This window comes from Sceloporus occidentalis, unplaced genomic scaffold (genome assembly GCF_023333645.1).
Source record: "Sceloporus occidentalis isolate IW3139 unplaced genomic scaffold, rSceOcc1.0.p SCAF_21, whole genome shotgun sequence".
Classification (NCBI taxonomy): Eukaryota; Metazoa; Chordata; class Lepidosauria; order Squamata; family Phrynosomatidae; genus Sceloporus; species Sceloporus occidentalis.
The window spans coordinates 4344832-4364911 of NW_028317001.1; the positions used below are offsets into that span (position 1 = coordinate 4344832).

General features: G+C 45.3%; 1 protein-coding gene across 4 annotated transcripts in view; it reads left to right on the forward strand.

Moving 5' to 3' along the window:
- LOC149301464 (BCAS3 microtubule associated cell migration factor) overlaps positions 1-20080 on the forward strand; it is a 375467-nt gene that overhangs the window by 53764 nt on the left and 301623 nt on the right. For all 4 annotated transcript variants that reach the window (XM_089484409.1, XM_089484407.1, XM_089484408.1 and 1 more), the window contains 3 exons: positions 6188-6264; positions 6893-6976; positions 15926-16096. In XM_089484409.1, coding sequence (XP_089340535.1) covers positions 6188-6264; positions 6893-6976; positions 15926-16096 — 332 coding nt within the window. The remainder of the gene's footprint in view (positions 1-6187; positions 6265-6892; positions 6977-15925; positions 16097-20080) is intronic.

Genomic DNA, 20080 nt, shown 5'->3' on the forward strand with positions numbered 1-20080 from the left:
TTTGCACCAGGTTCTCAGTTGCTTGCTGTTAATGGATGGACACTCTCTTCGTATACAGAAAATATTTTGATTCTTACCTCTTCCTCTGAATAGCCCTCTGCAGCCTCTCCTTTCCATTGTATAACATAATGGGTATGAGGAAAAGGAAGAGAGAGAAATATTGCTGCTGGGGGCTCCCCCATTTACTGCCATGATGGCACCAGAGTTTTTCAACAACTGCTTGTGCCCCCTTGGTTTGTACTTAAGATGACAGAATGGCTCCTTCCTTTCGGAAGATGCAAGCAATACAAATATGGCCGCGCAACAAAATCTTTCTGTCCAGTAACAGGTGATGGCCCACTTTGTACAACTCTCGCCAACCTCGCATTGATGCGGTTTTAATCTCCGGGGAGAAAGGACGACGACCCAAGCCATTATCTGGCACCAAGTTTCTATTGACATTGTATTGCTGAGTCCCCAAAGAGAGGCTATTTTCTCGAGGAATTTAGCCGGGGTGATTACTCTGTTCTATATTTAAAGTGATGATTCTGCTCTTGATATGTCAAAGGATATAAAGCCATTATTTATTAATGCAGGACTACTGTCCATTCTGCAGATGGCCCTTGTCCTCGCCCCAGATGGACATGATATTAAGTCTCATAAGTATATTATTGCCTCCGTCTGATTCATCTTTTCCAACAAGTTGTGAACCCTGGCTTTGAGTTTAACACTTTACCTTGAATTGCCATCAGTGCATACTTTGCATCCAGAGATTTAATATACACCTTGCTTAAAGGGTTAAATTGAGATCACGTTGGTAACTTAGAAATTTACCTATAACTTGAAAGGCTATTTTACCTTTTATACTTTGGTTGCTGCATGTTAAATTATGGAGTGCCTTTTGTACCTTCGTAATTCTGATTATTATTTTTTTCATCTTTAATGATTTGTGCATTTTAAGCTTTTTGTCACCGCCTTTGGCCAGCGCAGTAAATTTATTGATGATGATCTGCTTCTTTAGTAGCTGCTGTCTTTCCATAAATGAGCAGTTGCGACGCAACAATATTTTTTAACGTTCCTCCGTGAAAAGCAAGCTGGCTGGCTAGCCGGCTTGAAATTAAAAACCTTCACAGAGACAGAATAGCTTTGACTTTTAAAAAACCCGTCCTGTCTTGCAAGGGCGAGTGTTGTTGCCGCTTCCCGATGCAGCTGCCTTTGATTAGGAAACCACTTTAAACTCCACTTGCCCTGTTCATTTTGAGGTTGAGAAAGCTTTGTCAGAGGCAGCTGGAGGATGCGTCTGCATGGCAGGATCCAGTCTGCTCCTCACACAGTTTCTAGAACTATGGACCACTGGGCCTGTGTTTGCCATAGAAAGTGCCGAGACAAGCGTTCAGTTTAGTTAAAGTAAAAATATTTCGGAAAACCCATAACATTGATTATTATTGTAACATGTATTGTCATTGCACAAAGTTTATATTCAAAGGAGATCGAAGAAATAAAGAGTGCAACGCAAAGAACGGATAAATGAAACCTGGGATTGATTATGCAGGTAAAATCAGAACTGGAGTTTTGGATGCTTCCAGAGACTTTTTCCTCTTCTGGATGAACCCTGAACCCTACACAAGACTCTGCTTTGCCAAGCTCAGTCCCTGGCGTCGGACTTTGAAGGCATCCCAGGCAGCAGGGCTTGGAAAGTCCCTTCTCTGCTTCAGATCATGCTTGTCCCTAACGCAGCGCTAGAGAGCAGACTGGTTAGAAGCCGGCTCAGACAGCTTCATATGTTTCTCATAAGGCCTTGCCAAACTGCACCAGGGATTTGTCTTCTCATGTTGGCAAGGTCTTGGTTGGCGTCCTTCAAGAGGGAGGTCAAGGGCGGATGTAAATGGGAGGAAGTCTCAAGAACAATGGAAGATGCTCCAGGCTGGGAGAGGGATGGCATTTCTATAGGGCTCCTCATCTCCAAAGGGAATGTGTAAACACATTTGCAAGCTATATTACTTCATACCCTTTATAAACAAAGTTTAATTTATCCTTTCTTCCTTTCTTTGGGAATAAACAAAATATTAGTTGAAAGGACTCGATGGTTTGTTTGTCATCTTCTGGTAATAAACAGTGTCTTGCAACAAAGCATTCCCTCCTATCCTTTATTTATTCTGTTCCCGTTCTACACCTCTGTTTGTCTCTCTTCCCGTTTTGGTCAGAGTATCTAGCAGACGGGAGGTTCTTGTGGGCAGACCTTTGATGTTTTAATATAGTTGTGTGCTTTGTGTGCAGAGTGTCTTTTTATGTTCACGGAGTTCTGTAAACTGTAATAGTTGGCATAGTTTATCAGTTTGGTGGGAGCACCAAGCATCTGGGTTGCCAAAGTTATGCTTTACACACAGAAGGTTACAGAAAGTCATAGCTGAATAATACTACTTGGGTTCCTTCACTCAACACTCCCATTCTTCCATAGCAGACCATTGGAGCTTCTCCATCCATAGCTTTGTGTTGCAATCTATGCATATCTCACAGAGGAATCCAGAAGACCACTGATGGATTGTAACGTTCCTTCATTCTCTTTTTATACTCAACTACAGTTGGCCCACTGTGTTTTTCCATCCCAGTGGTAGAGCATGAGCATTAGGTGCAGAAGAAGGTCTCAGGTTCAGTTACCATGTGTGGCTGAACTCATTTGGGCATAAGGATATCAAATGAAGGGCTGGCATTCTCTCTTTCATGGTAGCCAACCAGATGCACCTGGAAATTTTATAAGTGGGGTGTGTACAGATGCAAGAGTTGGACAGTAAAGAAAGACTAATTTGAGATGCGGTGCTGGAGAAGAGTGCTGAAGATACCATGGATGGTCAAGAAGACAAACAAATGGATCTTAGAACAGATCAAGTCTGAATTCTCCTTGGATACCAGGAAGACAAAGTTGAGGCTATTGTACTTTTGACCACATCATGCAAAGACATAAATCACTACAAAAGACGATGATGCTGGGAAAGGTAGAGGGCAGTAGAAAGAGAGGAAGACCATACCCCAGATGGTTGGATTCAGCCAGGGAAGCCATGGACTTTAACCTACAAGACCTGAGCAGGACAGTCAAGGCAATCTTTCACAGGGTGGCTATGAGTTGAGGTTGACTCAAAAGAAGTTAACATCAACAAAGAGGGTTGCAATTCTCCTGTTGTTTGTATCCAGTCATCTGTTGTTAAAGGTAGACTGCCTCCACACGCCAAGGTTTCATGCAGCTAATCCTAGCCATGGGTCCTCAACTTCTTGTTGTGCTACAAATCCCACAAATTGTCACCTTTAAGCAATGCCAGCAGGGGATGGTGAGAGTTGTGGTACCCAAACTTGGGAACGTCTTTCAAAAGCTGCTGAAACGGGTGACAGACATTGCTCATTGTTTATGCTTTGAGATACCACCTTCTCAAATGGAGGAAGCAACTGGTTAGGGACCCAGGATTCTGAGGGGAATTAACAGATTTCAATGGAGGTGGACAGGATCCCTGGTTTCTGCAAGGTGAGATCTGGAGCCACACAGCTCTAGTCTGATCTCTTCAGGAATGTCCCCCTTCTTTTCATGTTCAGACCCAACCATGACCAGTGATAAGTCAACGCAAGCACTTTTGAGAAGCGTGGGTGACTCTAAACCTCAATCAGGCTTGGATTGTAGCATGCTTATCTGAAATGTTGCTACAGATGCGGGACTAACCGTAGTTGGATACAGAGGAGAGCAAGAATCCAAGAGGACAATACAGGTTGGCTGGGTATTCCCAGGTGCCCAACATGGCTAGGGAAGGCAGTATTGCATCTGCACTGAAGTGCAGGAAAGTCTTTAAGGAAACAACCTGCAGGCATTTTCTTCAAAATCATAAAAGAAAACTCTGCCGAAGAGGGTTTCATGAGAAACCCAAAACCAGTCTAAATGGGACAAGATGAAAAGAATGATAGATGTCATTGGGGCACATTTTAAAAGCCATACAGAATGGATATTGGAAGAAGGGAATGATATATAAAAAAAACCTCACTCTCCCTTTTTGTTGGATTTGGGGAGGGGAAGGAGATAAGTCACTTTAACAGTGTATCAGTTTACATTGCGTATTGAGAAGATGGGCCATATATCTTTTAAGCTCATGTGCCCCACCAACAGAATGATATATGTAAGGAAGACCAAACTGGAGACTGTCTGTACTGTCAGACCTCCATGAAGGAAATGAAGGTCCCCCGTGGCCTGCTTAAAAGTACAGTTCGCAAAGATTTTATGGCAAAGTCGCTATTTGTGTTTGCCACTTCTCTGGTGTCCCTTCTGCGTAGGTAAGGAAGACCAGATGATCCACTGCATTTTAAAAAGTTATCATGATAACCAACTTGGAAAGTTTCCAGAAGGAGTTTGTAGGGGTTAGAGGAGGAATGGCCGACTGATTTAAGAAGGGTTGAATTTGCAGAGGAGGGTTACTTTGATACTTGATAGTCCACTAAAAAGTGTTCTGTAGTGTTGGCCATGGAAGTCCTGCATGTTTCAGGTCCCCCATTTAGATGATCTGCAGAAAGGATTCTGGCCTGTTGTTGGGCACCAGTTCATATAGAGAGCCCCAGCATTATTTTACCTGCATAAAGCACGACCTCTTGAGCAACTAGACCAATGGTTCCCAAACTTAGGTCCTCAAGGGCCTGTTACACTGCTTCGAGTCACAGTGGAGGTATGGTGTTTCAGTGATGCATGCGTCCTAAGAGTCCGGAACCCACACCAAAGCCATGCTCCAGTCCTTAGGGCTGGATCATGGCTTTGGTGCGACTTCTGGACTCTTAGGACACATGCATCATTGAAACACCATACCTCCACTGTGACTCGAAGCAGCTTTATTTTGGCTGTCTGTAACAGGCCAAGGCGCTTTTTACTTCATCTCTCAGAAGCCCCAGCCACCTTGGATAACATTTAGAAATTTGGGGAGATGAAGTCCAAAGTGGAATGCCAAAGTTTGGGAACCACTGAACTAGCTCCATTTGGGTGATCTGCGGAACGGTTGCAGAATAGTCAAGAAAACCGATACTTAGTACTGTGCATCATTTATCTTTTCCGATGCTAGAAGCCAATGTTCTTTTGTTCAGCGCTGGTTTATCGACAGGGCTACGAGGTCTTAGTCTGGTGCCGACGATTTTCATAATATGGTGCTTGCACAGTTTACTGCTTTTCCTCTGAAAAACTACTCCTTCAAGGCAAAACGGCAGTTATTAGAATGGGTTAAGTATACGCTTTGATTTCTGGAACAACAGAGAGTTTACTAAATGGTCCACTGAGACCCCCAGCAGTTTTCTAGTGTTCTGCATAAAAACACAAAACAAAAACAAAATTGAGAGCAGCTGCTCTAGTGGACATGCTTCTATTCTTCGAGAGAAGACTGTGGCGTGCAAGTTGACTTTTCCAGACTTGCTTGTCTGGTGTGGCTGTCTTTCTTGAGGGACCCTAAGAAACATCCAAAGAAGCCAAACAAAGTTTTGGAAACATTGGCGTTAAGGCAAAATTAACGTGGTTGTACAGCATTTGCTAAAATGAAATTAACAGTGCATCTCCTTATCTGCTTCTAAAGTAGTAGGCATGCCATGTCAGCTTGCTGACTCTTTTTCTGGTCTGCAGTTGCTCAGCCTCCACTCTGGAAGCCATATATCTCTGTTTCAAAGCTTCCTCCATTGCAAAAGAGAGATGCCAGTTATGGCAAGTGGGCCCAGAGTCGTGTAGGAGGCATGGAATGAGCCGAGTGTTTTGTTGGATTTGGACTCTTGGGTCTTGTGTCTGATGCAGGGAGAGGGGAACTGTGGCCCTCCAGACCTTTTGGGTTGAAACTCTGGAAATTATCGCACACGTTTTTCTCCTGAGCTGGGCATGGGCTGGGTATGGGCGTAAACTGCTTAAAAATGGATGTTTTCGTACGCCTGTGCCCATCTTGGAGGCTTTCGTACCCGATCCTGACTTCGCAAAGAACATGACTTTCCCGTTCTTTGAGAGGTCCGGAAGAAGTCTAGATCAGGTATGCACCCTTCCCACCACACACACACACACATTAATACTTATTTTGGTCCCAAATGTTTCCAAACTTCTTCTAAGGGCATGGGGGCATTTTCAACATGTTGTTCTTTGGGCCCTGGCAAAGTGCAGAATTCTTTGAAAGGAGATATATTCCATTATTCTCACAGATACCTTTTGGATGTTTTTCAGGTTGCTATCCTTGCCCAGGGCCAAACATGAATCCCATCGCCCTAGGAAGCCGGTGGTTAGCTTATGCCGAAAACAAGGTAAGGCATCTGTCAGTTAGTCTGAGCATGGATTTGACTCTCCAGAGTCCAAGTCCAGCATTCAAACCACTATCCCTCCCTGGTTCTCTCCCACACATCTAGAGGGACCCAAATTGGAGAAAGCTAATGGGTCACCATGCTGTGTCTTAGCCTGCCAGTGGTTTCATGTTGCTAGGTTGGAAGAGTTGGGTTAGATTTGTTCAAATGCATTTGTGGGAGAGCTTCCAACCCTCGTATCTTCTCTTTTTTCCTCCACTCCCCCTGTCTATACTGCCCTCCTTCAGCACAGCTAGATAGATAGTTAGATAGGCAGATAGACAGATGTTGAAGGCCTGTCCATTGCAAACTGGGGACTGTAAGTACAAGACAGTCTGGGTGGCACCCAAAAGGTTATTTTAAAAAAGCAAAGCAGCAACAACAAAAATGTGTCACAGTGTCTGGAGGTTTGGAGATTTGTGGGGCGGAGGGTTTTGTTTTGTTTTGTGTTGTTTGCAAGCAGTATGAAAAGGGAAAGCTGGGTCACGGGGGAGAGGATCCTATACACTCAAGAGGCATCCAAATGCACTGGAATGTGGCGTTGTTTGCTAGAATGCCACTAATGTGTCCTCTTTCTCTCTTTTCTCCATAGCTGATCCGGTGCCATCAGTCCCGTGGGGGGGCCTGTGGAGACAACATTCAGTCTTACACCGCCACAGTCATCAGCGCAGCCAAAGTGAGTAGCTCGGCGGCTGCTAGCGTGGCTTCCTAATATTTAATTTCCAAAAGCATCTTAATACTCCGCTGCATCAAATCAGATTTCTGGACCGTTGTGCAGCACAAAGCAACAGGGACACAAATACCGAAGCCAAGAAACCACAGGTTTTGACACACATACACACATACATACGGGCCAGCTAAAACTTGTGCAGTTGGATCATTAACCTAGGCAACAGGTGAAGAAAATCAGGCCGATGAGGTAGAATGGGCAGCATGGGCTTCATCTTTTCAGACTCCAGGAGGAGCATCACATTTCTGAATGCTCCCCTGCTTTCAAAATCAAACTTAGTACACAGCGTAGACTGGCTTGGAACCTGACGCCTTTCCCCTGCTGCTCTACTTTTCTACATCCAGGGAGATGTTGGTTGTTCCAGTTGCTTTTTAAATAGCACTCGAGGGTCGAAGGTAACATTTCCAATTCCAATGGTGAGATCCAGTGCAATATAGGAGCAAAACAGACTGCAGCAATAATTCAGTTTGAGACCACTTTTAACTGCCCTGGCTCAGTGCTAGGGAATTCTAGGATCTGTAGTTTTGTCAAGAGCTCTGGCGGCAAAATAAACTACAGTTCCCAGGATTCCCTAGCACTGAGCCAGGGCATTTAAAGCGGTTTCAAGCTGGATTATTGCTGCAGTCTGTTTTGCCCCGTTGTGGGCAGAGTGTTGAGTTTTAGTCTTGACTGAGCCATGAGAGCTAGGCAGTCTTTCTTTCTCTCTGTGTCTTCTCTTCTAGTTCTACTTCCTAAGTTTCTTTTGAGGATAAAGTGAGATAAAGAAAGCTTTGAACTATGACTCTGGAGACCAGGGTTTGGTTCCCAGCTTGGCCATGAAACCCACTGGGTGACTTTGGCCAAGTCACACTATCTCAGCCTCAGGGGAAGACAATGGGCATACCACGACCATATCTCTATCTCTATCTATTTATCAATCTGTCTCTCTTCATTCCTTTATCTGTACCAGGACATTCTATTTTCACTGCAGTAAACAAATTGCAAACACTGCCCAGCAAAGGCTTGGCTCTTTCTCGCTGCACTTATTATAACCCTCTCCTTTCTCACTTTGGGAGAGAAAACATGGTGGTTTTGAATAAGAGGGCTTCAAGAAGGATTTTTTTTCCAGTTGGCTGGCCAGACTGGCCTCAACAAAACAACCAGAAGCAGAGGTCAAGCCATTTACTTAAGAAAAACAAATAACACCACGGAAAGAAAAAGAAATGTTTGCCCCATAATGATGGCTGTCTGTGCCAACGGCGCTGCCCCTTGAATGAGGTGACAAAAAAAATCACAGGTTTTGTATTGCTCAGGGCAGATGTGATCATTTTCTCTCTCTGCATGTTTGTGTGGTGAGCTTTTGCAGTCCATAGTGGGAAGAAGACACAGCGTCTTCCCCCTTTAAAAACACCAGTGTCCCGTTCTTGGATCTTCTACCCTCGTGTTTAATTGAAGGCCCCTTTAGGTGCCATCCCGAGAGCGAAAAAGGTCAAGGAGATGTTCCACTAATGTCAGGGACACAAACTGTTCCTAGCTGTGGTAGCCGACCATGATCCCTGGTTGCCCAGTTCCTTTCTCTGATGTCCTGTAGTTAGCAGATCCAGACTAGGAGGTGCGCTAGAGCTTCCAAGTGTTCCCAGCATATGATGCAGGGCAACTAGAATAGCCCCATTTCTCCTCTAATGATGGAGAGAGTACCACTTCTCTTTAGTCCAGTGATGCCCAAACCTTGCTTTTCCAGGTGTTTTGGACTTCAACTCCCAGAAGCCCCAACCAGATCTGCCAACGGTCTGGAGTTCTGGGAGCTGAAGTCCCATGTGAAGGACCAAAGTTTGGAAACCACTGCTTTAGCCTAAGTTTATGGAGCAGTTTGAAGCGGCAAGAGAAGTTCAGCACTCCGGCACTTGGCACTTGCTTTACAAAACCGACTCATTAAGTGTGGCTTGTTATTATTTTTTTCCCAGAGTAACACCTTCCCCATTCCTTGCTAGCGACATATTATTAATGTGTTACTTTTTTTAGGTTGCCTTGTTATTATTTTTGCAAAAATGTACTTAAATGCAGGGAAATGGCCTAAAGCCTCCCAAATAGACTCTCCCCAATGGAATGTTTTAGGAAAGGAATAAACATTGCCCATTACGCACTGACACGAAACTTCAGTGATGCTTCCAGTTGTGCTATTTTATTAAAGCCCATCATGATGATGCCCCTCATTACCTTGAAAAGCAGTGCATATTGGACCTGGGTTGTGAGAATCCACTCTGCTTTAGACCAATCTGGAAGAGACCCTGAGTGGGTTTGAAACTATGGCCCCATACAGACGGGCCAAAATAAAGCTGCTTCACATCGCTTTGGAGGTATGCTGTTTAAATTATGCATGCGTCCTAAGAGGCCGGAAGCCGCACCAAAGCCACGATCCAGTCCTAAGGACTGGAGTGCAGCTTTGGCACAACTTCTGGGCCCTTAGGATGCATGCATCATTTAAACCGCGTATCTCCAAAGTGACTCAAAGCAGCTTTATTTTGGCCTGTCTGTATGGGGTCTATATTACATCAAGTCCAATACCATAATACAGTACTGTAATCTGGCATTGCCAATAGTAACTTTATACAAGTGTGGAGAGGTGATTGGAAATCTTTTATGCAAACATTGGTGATAGCTAAGTGGAGGATTTTTTTTATTACTTTAGTAAAATCCTCTTTTGTGTTTGCTTTTATCAAGGATAGAAGAAGCTACAAAATCTAAACTCGGAGTTCCTATTGCCCCTTTTCCAAACTGAAAAACAGCATTCTTCTCAGTGTTGCACACCAGATCTACCCACCCAGCCTTCTTCGTCACCTAATAACATCTGTATGTGCTTCGTTCTTCACATCTTTTAAATCCCAAGCTGGCAAGGGCTTTCTTTTTCCCCTTTTTCGTTTTAAAGGGGCATCTGTTTTCTCTTGTTACCTGATAACTCCTTAATGAGTCCTAACAGCTTATGTGAGAGCATGGCCATTAGCGCTAATGGACTGGGAAGACAGCTGATACGGCATGGGAAAGGTTAAAGATTACCAAAGGGGAAAAACTTGCAAATAGGTTCACAACGGCGCAAGGGAATAAGTGGCATGGTGGTTGGTGGTTTTGTGCTGATATTTGTGGATTAATAGATCGAGTCAAATCGGGATCTTTCGTTTTGCGTTTTGGGCATTTCCCTTGGCTCCTCCATGTTGCAGTTGTTGGCTCATTTCTTCGATAAGCGTCCTGCTTTTGAAACAGCCTTCCCAATCTGATCTCCCCAGTTGTGCCAGATTACAGTTCTTACCCTCCCTTCCCACTAGCGCCATGACACTGCTTGTGTTTTCTGCCCAACTTTGTATCCTCCAGATGTGTGTGAGTAAAAACTTCACCCCCGACCACACATCTGGAGGATGCCAGCATGGGAGGGAGCTCTTCTAAATCATCCGAGGCAGTGGTTGGTAGAGCAAAAGGACTGTTGGTTTTGGGAAAGAAGTGGGGAAAGGAGACTGTAAAAAGGAGAAAAAGGAATCATAGAATCATAGAATCATAGAGTTGGAAGAGACCCCAAGGGCCATCCAGTCCAACCCCTGCCATGCAGGAAATCACAATCAAAGCATCCCCGACAGATGGCCATTGGAATGGGCAAGAGCCCAAGATCCTCAAAGAAAAAGACCCCTTTCAGAGTGTCAGGCTGTACAAGCCTGAAAGTCAGTTGTCCTCTGTCCCATGAATATTTATGAAAGAAGGGTGTTTAAAGTTTTAACTAAATGTACTAGTTGCGAGCCTTCGATGTATCCTTGGAGCCTGTGCAATGGATTTTTCTGGTGGAGCGCAGCGTGCACAGAACTGGCCTCACCCTTTAAACCATAGGTTCGACTGCTGAGGCCTTGACAAGCATGGACAGTAACAGCGACGTCCTCGGGTCGTAGGTTTGATTAGAGTTTCCTTCTCTTTGATGGTTGACCATACAGGGTTAGACGAGCACCATCTGCCCAGGTTTGGATTTAGAGTTTTCCTTCTCCTAGGATGGTTGCCATAAGGCTAGAGAGCCCATCCTGCCCTTTGGCGCTCTTGGTCAGACCCTTCGGTTGTGACCTGTCTGGCATGGGAGGCCCTGCCGGTGGCTATTATACCACCACCAGCATAGCTCACAACATCATTAGGGTGCGCGAGCCTCTCCCCCACGACAAGGGAGCATCAATGGAGAGGGACTACTAGTTGCAGAACTGAGCTAATAGAGTAGTCCAAATCTAGACTGACCAGGAGATATTTGGCTGCCACTGAAAGCCATATCCCCGGTTCTCTTTCCCCAGGAGTAGATAGAAGAGGCACAATATGTGGGCTGCGATGTGACCGTGCTCCGTGTTTTCTTGTCCCCCGTGAGCAACAGCTGTGAAGTGGCACGAGGCATCTCTTTGTATCCTGGTGCCATGTCACATCTCTGATATTCCTAAACATTGCTTAGGGGAGTTAAATAGGAGGAAAAAGAGACACAGATCTGCTGTTCTTAGCTGATTGACTTCCTTTTAATTCCGATATGTGTTGAACTCCCTTCATCGGTGGGAGAATGGGGGAGCGAAGGGAAGAAAGGAAAGCATCGCGTTGTAATGTTCTTGCATGCCCTACAATGTTGCTTGTATGCCTCAAGTAACAAGGCATCTTCCGTCTGCATAAATAAATTAAATGAAGCTCTTTCTAACCTGCTCTTTGATTATATCATCTCTCTCTATGTAAAATTTACTGTGCGTTTATAATGCAGTTCCTTTCCTGCTGCCTGGAGTAGTGCATCTGCTCGTAATTACAGACGTTTGTTTAATCGCTTGTGGATTATAAAACGGTAGTGATTAATGTCTTGTCGAAAATGGTAGTGTGGGGTTTGTGCGTCTGTCTGTCGGTATAGGAAACAGGGTTTTTATTTTATTTCTCTCTTTCTCCCAAGAAGGCCCTCGAGGTGCAGGACTGTCCCATCCTTCCTGTGTGGCATCCTTTTATTATTTTCATTTGAGGTATAAAGCCCTCCTTTGCCAACGATTGAAGTTGGATTACGGAACTGGGTCTCGCAAAAATACACCAACGCCCCACAAAAGATGTGTACTGTGTTTTGGCTATCAGGTTCTGGGTGCTATAAAGGACATTGGATTAGTAGCTTCTGATCTCTTGCAGAGTCCTGATGTTCAGACATTGGTTTACTTGTCCAGAAACAGGTGGAAGGATTTTGAGCATCAGCCAGGAGAAAAGGGCAAGAGCTTATATAGCCAGCGTCTTGAGAATACAGACAAGGCGCTTGGACTGAGGACGGAGGTCTGAGGCCATGGTCCAGTGGTCTGGATTGGCTTTTGGAGTCTGCTAGCCAGGCGCCAGAAAGTCTCATATCAACACCAGCAAAAATATACCAGGTTTGTGGAGAAAAAGAGCATCAGGGAGTCATGTCCTGGGAGTCCCAGTTCCCAGTCCCAGCTGTAACTCCTGTTACGATTTGCATCCTGAATGACTGTACCTATATCACACATGGGAAGCTCCATTCTAGTATGTGTTGAACTCCATTTTGCCTCACTCCAAATGGCACAGAGGTCCTGGATTTGTGTAGTTACCAGCAGTATCCCCAGTCTCTTACTCCCCACACTCCTGGTTTTTGGGGACACAAATGCAAAACCTACACAAACATCTTTGCACTGAATCAAAGAGCTCATGCACCAGCTGGGAAAAGATGGAGATGGAAGATGAGGCTATTGAAAGCTTCCTTATCTTGAAAACCCAAACTTTCTCCAAACCTGTCTGCCCTGAGATTTGTCTCCTTTCTAGGGCAGTGGTCGCCAAACTGTGCCCTTTAAGAGATGTTGGACTTCATCTCCCAGAAGCCTCAGCCATGTTGGCCAATAGTCTGAGATTTTGGGAGCTGAAGTCCAAAATCTCTTAAGGGGCACAGTTTGGGGACCAGTGATCTAGGGAAACACAGCATCTCTCTGAGACATCTGCTGCCCGAGATCTGTCTCTTTCTCACTCAGACATATTATGTTTCATACCATCCGAGGTATGATATTGTAATTTAAAGGTATAATTTTAAATTTGGTTAGTAGTTTTGGTCCCAACTGTTGTCATTACATTCAGTGACCATGCGGGAATGGCACCCCATGAGGGGTGGCACCATGAGTTACCATATCGGGTGATGCCAACCCTATGAAGCCTCTGCTTGACTTGGCTTGATTATTAATACTAGGAAGTCAGGTTCAGGCTTGGTCATCGGAGCATTGCTTTCTCCCTGTTGTCCTTCACTTTCTCCAGTCTTTCCCAGCTCCGCCAGTCGACCCCAAATGCGAGAACATCCCCTCTGTGTCTAGATTTGTGCCTTCTACAACCGCTGAGCCTTATACAAAACCATCCAGAGCCTGGCATCAGTTCTCAGATTGTTACTGTGGACGTCTGTTGGTGGAAACAGGCCTCCTGAGGCTGAGTGTATTTGCATCCATTTGCTGATTTGTGTGTCAACTTATTTCTCCAAGAATTTGTCAGCATGCCAGTTGTTTAAGGATTTTTTATTATTACTATTATTTCTTCCCATTTGTGGGAGGGAGCTGGGGGATCGTGGAGAGGATAAGGCACAAATGACAGGATATGTCTGTTGCTAAGAGACTTTAAGAACCCAAAGACTTTTCCCTTTGCTAAAGGCTGGCTCCGACTTTCTTTCTGGGTTTTTTTCCCTGAGTGGTAGCATCTCCATTAGCATTAATGGGGTAAGTACATCAACGGAGGCATCTCAGAGGTTAATTGGGCTTCCTGGCTGAATCGGTGCCGTCGATACACAGTGGCGCCTGGTTCTGTTGGCCCTTCAGAGGTTTTCCTGACAACACACTAACAGAGTCTTGTGTGTAAGTCATTTCCCCATGAATAATTCAAGCTGAACGCTTGGCTGCTAATTGATGAACACTAATGTGTTTTCTAATCACTGCAGTTTGAGTTTTTAGCACTAAACAAAGCAGTTGCGATTGATTTGTGGCTTCTGCTCCAGTCCATGATCTGGACCGATTCCCCCACCAGCTTTGGAATTTGAACAAGGGAGCTTCATTTGTCATTTCTTCCCCCTTCTCTGTTCTAATTTCTGTCACAGCTGGAGTTCCTTTCCATTGATTCTTGGAAGAAGAGGCTGATATTTGCAATGGGGTTACTACAGGCTCGGCTCTCTCTCATTCCATATCTTTTAGCATTGTTGAAACGAACCGAAATCAAGAAGTTGGCAGCATGAGCGTTCGTAGACTTCAGACTACTTCCTCAGATGTGTATCCTTCTACATACTGATTCTGCAGACTAACGCAGCTATATCTTTGAATTTTAGTACTGTTGTTGTTGTTACGTGTCTTCAAGTTTATAGTGATCCTAGGGCGGACCTCTTATAGGGTTTTCTTGACAAGATTTGTTCGGAGGGGGGTTGCCTTTGCCTTCTTCTGGGACTGAGAGAATATGACTTGCCCAAGGTAGCCCATTGGGTTTCTATGGCCGAGCAAGGATTCGAACCCTGGTCTCCAGAGTCATAGTCCAACACTCAGCGCCACGTTGGCTCTGTCCTTCTGCAGTCCTCAAGGAAAATAGGGACATGCATATCTGATGGACCTCTAAGTAGAAGAGGACCAAGAGTCATGGTGGGCTCTTTGGAAGGACTGATGGACCTCTAAGTAGAAGAGGACCAAGAGTCATGGTGGGCTCTTTGGAAGGACTGATGGACCTCTAAGTAGAAGAGGACCAAGAGTCATGGTGGGCTCTTTGGAAGGACTGATGGGCCTCTAAGTAGAAGAGGACCAAGAGTCATGGTGGACTCTTTGGAAGGACTGATGGGCCTCTAAGTAGAAGAGGACCAAGAGTCATGGTGGGCTTTTTGGAAGGACTGATGGACCTCTAAGTAGAAGAGGACCAAGAGTCATGGTGGGCTTTTTGGAAGGACTGATGGACCTCTAAGTAGAAGAGGACCAAGAGTCATGGTGGGCTCTTTGGAAGGACTGATGGGCCTCTAAGTAGAAGAGGACCAAGAGTCATGGTGGACTCTTTGGAAGGACTGATGGGCCTCTAAGTAGAAGAGGACCAAGAGTCATGGTGGGCTTTTTGGAAGGACTGATGGACCTCTAAGTAGAAGAGGACCAAGAGTCATGCTGGGCTCTTTGGAAGGACTGATGGACCTCTAAGTAGAAGAGGACCAAGACTCATGGTGGGCTTTTTGGAAGGACTGATGGACCTCTAAGTAGAAGAGGACCAAGAGTCATGGTGGGCTTTTTGGAAGGACTGATGGACCTCTAAGTAGAAGAGGACCAAGAGTCATGGTGGTCTCTTTGGAAGGACTAGTTTGAATGGGGTGAAGTTGCAGGACAGTAGATTTCATGTGGGCAAAAGCTGCTTTTGTTTCACAGTGAAACCAGTTATTTAGAAGGATGGTGGAGGGCAGAAGGGTACACCCCAGCTTTGCTTTTACTTGACTTTACAGGAGGAGTTCTGGCATAAATTGGGGAAGGAAGTCGGTTGCAAGTGAGTTGTGTTCACTTATGCGCAAGTCTCCCATACACCTTTCAGAAAGATCAGGGCATAGAGATGCACAACGATGATGGACAAGCAGCATGTTATTTTGAGATTGGTCAAATGTCTCACAAATATTAGAAATAGTAGTAGTAATAATCATAGTAATAAATTTAATTTATCCCTCTTGTATATGGTTCTTGATGCTATTTAGGAATCCACATACATTTTATATGTATATTTCCCCCCATTTCAGTATGAACACATTCCTGTTTTGCTATGATTCCCCCCCCCCCCATCTAAGGCATACTACACCTTGTCGCGGTGCAGCAACACAATTTGTCGCTGTGACTTGGCTTGGCTTGCAAAGCCAGGACAAAAATAACAGTTTTGAGCTGTCTTTTCTTCTTCTTAATATAGACCATAAAAACTGGACTCACCATGGTTGGAAAAGTCGTGACGCAGTTAACAGGCACTCTTCCGTCGGGAGCAACAGAAGAAGAAATCTTAGCTCACAGCAATGCCCGACGCAGTCCTTTGATACCCGGAATTGTCACAGTGATCGACACGGAGACAGTTGGAGAAGGACAGGTAAGATGGTGCTAAAGAAGTGTGACTCTTAAATGTGTGTCAAACCCCATTGGACTGAAACTTATTTATCCTTAGGGAACAGTTTCTTCTGCACTTTGTCTTCTTTGGAACCCAAGTGTCTGCAGAGACCTACATCTGATAAAGTAGACTAAAGTCCACAAACATTTAGGCAAAGATTTGTGTAGTTACAAAGAAGATGTACAAGGCAAGCCAGCTTTTGTGGGGCAGTGATCAGCACTGAGGCTGAGTGCAGGTAACCATGTATCTTGACTGCAACATCTGGGCCTCTTAGCCTGCTCCCACACTGCAGTTTGGCATCACTTTAATCACCATGGCTCAGTGCTATGGACTTCTTGGAATTCCCAGAATTCCATAGCATGGAGCCATTGCAGTTCAAACACTGTCAAACTGCATTATTTCTGCAGTGCGGATGCAGCCCAACCGAGGAACATCCAAGACACCTGCAGCTTGGAACACAGCATGACAACAACCCTGCCAAACTCGATGTCTACAACATCAGCCCCGAGTTGTGTAGACCAATTCAGCGATGCTGTGATGCCATCAAAGTTTCACCAGTTCTTGCTTTCCTTCCGCATCATTGCTGCTGAGGATAGGGCAAACCAGTAACTCTTCCCAAATGCTGCGAAGAAAGTGACGCCGGGTGCCATTTTCTGTGGCAACACTTTTGTCCGTTGTGTCTAGTTCTACTCTCAGCGAAGGGCTTTTTCGAGGGTTTTGTGCCAACGGACGCAAAAATATAGGCCTGCTTGTTTTGTTTTGGCAGGGGCTAATATTGTTTGTGAGCAAAATGGATTGATTGAGCAGGAAGTGCTAATTGGGAATGAATGGAAGCCAGTTTGTGTGCAGCCAAAGAGGACTCACCGAAGTGACATTTTTGACAATGCCAAGTGTGAAGTGTCACTCTGCGTCTTTCTTACAGTTGCCCGATGTTGACGTTGATTGGGGGTGACCACTTGTGATGGGGGTATGGTCTGATTGCAGTGATGAACCCGTAACAGAGCGGGACTGGAGGGCCTGGCGCACTGCTGCGCAAGAGAAAGGGAGATGGAGAGAGAGACAGTTGCCTCCTAGAAAGGCCTCTCTACTCGACTTGAACCGCCCAACAATGAGCATTGAGAGTGTGTTAGAGAGTCTTGGTCAGTGAGCTTGCGCATTTGCATACCCTCCAACATTTTCCTGATGAAAATAGGGTGACGGCACCACGTTTGGAAGACTTATGCGCTCACAATAAGCAATGCGGTCTCAGAGTCAGCACACGCACTTCTGTGCATTACTTGGTGCATGCAAGATTGTGTTTTCTCTGGACTGAAAGGAAGAGAAGGATAATTTTCTTATAGTGCAGTAGCACAGTGCATTTTCTTATAGTGCAGAAGCACGAAATGAGCTTCATCAAATACAGCGCACACAGCAGCCAACTTAAGTGTGGCAAGATACCTTCTTAGCATGCATGCGTTTATTGTGTGTTGGCAAAGATGTTTTGTCAGTCTGTTTGGAATGGCTCCCAAAGCACCTATCAGCATTGGAGCCGCAGTTATTTTCCTTTCCCAGGGGCCCTGAGCTTAGGTTTGTAGGTCTCGATAGTGCATAATCTTTCTCCTGAATCCAAATCAAATCATCCCCGACAGATGGCCATCTAGCCTCTGTTTAAAGACCTCCAAGGAAGGAGACTCCACTACACTCCGAGGAAGGAGTGTGTTCCACTGTCGAACAGCCCTTACTGTCAGGAAGTTCCTCCTAATGTTGAGGTGGAATCTCTTTTCCTGCAGCTTGCATCCATTGTTCCTGGTCCTGTTCTCTGGAGCAGCAGAAAACAAGCTTGTTCCCTCCTCGATGTGACACCCCTTCAAATATTTAAACAGGGCTATCATATCACCTCTTAATCTTCTTTTCTCCAGGCTAAACATCCCCAGCTCCCTAAGTCATTCCTCATAGGACACGGTTTCCAGATCCTTCATGTTCAACTTGTGTTCTACTTGGACCCCTAGATCCCTTTCAGGGACGTAGCCGGGGGGGGGGGGGTTCTTCGGGTTCCTCATAGGGCATGGTTTCCAGACCCTGGTGATGGTGTTAGTGATGGTTGATGATTGCTCCATCTCTTGCTTTTAGGTGCTTTGGGCCCTTCTCTTCCCCAAGCCACAACCCTATGAGAAGTTAGCCAGAGAAGTAGTTGCCTAAGGTCAACCAGCTTCATGAATGGATTCAGAGCTGAACACGGGTCCTTCCCAGTCATGCTCCAAACCTAACTCAGGGATAGGCAATATCCTCCCGATGGTTTGGACTAGAAGCTATAGCTCACATGGCCAATGGTGAGAGGTTATGAACCCTGTCGTAACCATTATGCCACACTCCTTGCTCAAAGATCAGTGGTGTGGCTACTTGTGTTGCTCTTTGAACTGTACTATGTACTGTTTCGCTGTGCTGGCAATCCCTTTCCCTCACTTTTTGCTCCAGTAACAATTGATTTTTCCAGCTCTCGAGACGTTGTTTCGAGCCACTTAAGGACCAGTTCAAAGGAAGACCGTATTCATTTGACCTCCAAAGACCTACTGCGTTAAAGGCAAAATAACGTGGCACCCAAACTGGAGAGGCGAACCCAGCTATTTCATTTCAGCTTTTTACAAGGTTCAGTTCTCTTCGAAGAAGGTGGCTGATCTTCCAAGGTTTATTATGCTTTCCTGGAAAAATATTCTCTTGGCTTTCCCTATAATGCCAGGGGGAAGGAAAAAAAGAAAAGGAAAGGAAAAAAAAAAGACCGAAAGAAATTCGACTTCATAAATTTCTCATGAAGCCTTTTTTAATGCAGTCATTATTTCTGACGTTCGGTGTCTGCTCCCAGACTCCTCCTGCAATAGCTTTAGTAATAAAATGATTTATCTTCGGTTTTTAAGTTGCCTTATATATGATTTAGAGGATTTTTGTCTTTAATGAACTTGGCCTCTGATCTTCCTAGCAATCGTGAGCTAGCCGGCTTAATGGATATCATGAAAAACCTTGTGTGTTTTGCACTCACTGCGTATGTGTGTGTATATGAGAGAGCAAGAGAGTGTAAAAACGATTGGGCTTGAGTTATGCAAGTTATTCAAGTACATGCTATAATATAAATAAGATGTTATTGCTAAGTTGAGGGTTACATATGAGTCTGAAGCCCCTGGAATAACGCAGAGTAACCATAGACCAAGGTATAGGCTGCGTTCCCAGATCCTCTCAAGCCAGAAATAACACGCCGGCCCTTGTACTGCTATGACTTGGGATTTAGAAACACTGCTAGAATTAACAATTTAATTCTTTTCCAGGGGAGGAAGGTGGTCCTTTGCAGCGTGATCTTCATAAAAGGAGACCATCTTGTTCCCATAGCATAGGGCAAATGAGTTGTCTTCAATGCACCGCTACAGCAATGGTTTTTGAAGCAGGCGGAAAAAGATTCAAAGGGGTGAAGACAGACTGGTGCTCAGGTTCGGAGATAAGGGTAGGGTTAGAGTTAGGGCTGGGGATGGGGCAAAGGAAGGAAGACTATGGTGCGTTACAGACCGCCCAGAAGGGGTGGTCTGCCGCCGCCTTCATTTGCAGCGTGGAGGAGCCACAGCGTCCAAACTGCGAGGCTCCTCCGCGCTGCAAATAAGAAGCGCCAAAATGGCACTTCTCTTTGCGGCACGGATATGACTCCATGAGGCGCCAATGGCGCACTCGCAGCGTCATATGTGCTGCGTGACGTGTGAACGCAGTGCGTCCACTACGTAACCATGGTGGCTCCCATGTGGAACGGGTGCCGCCATTTTGTACAGACTCGGTCCGTATTAGGGTTAGGGGCGTCCAGAAGTGACGCCCCTTTCTAATCCTAATACGGACCCAGTCCGTACTTTATGCCCATTTGTAACGGGCCTCTAGTTGCATCTGCACTGCAGAAACAATGCAATTTGACATTGCTTTAACCACCACGGCTCAGCGCTACCGGATTCTGGGATT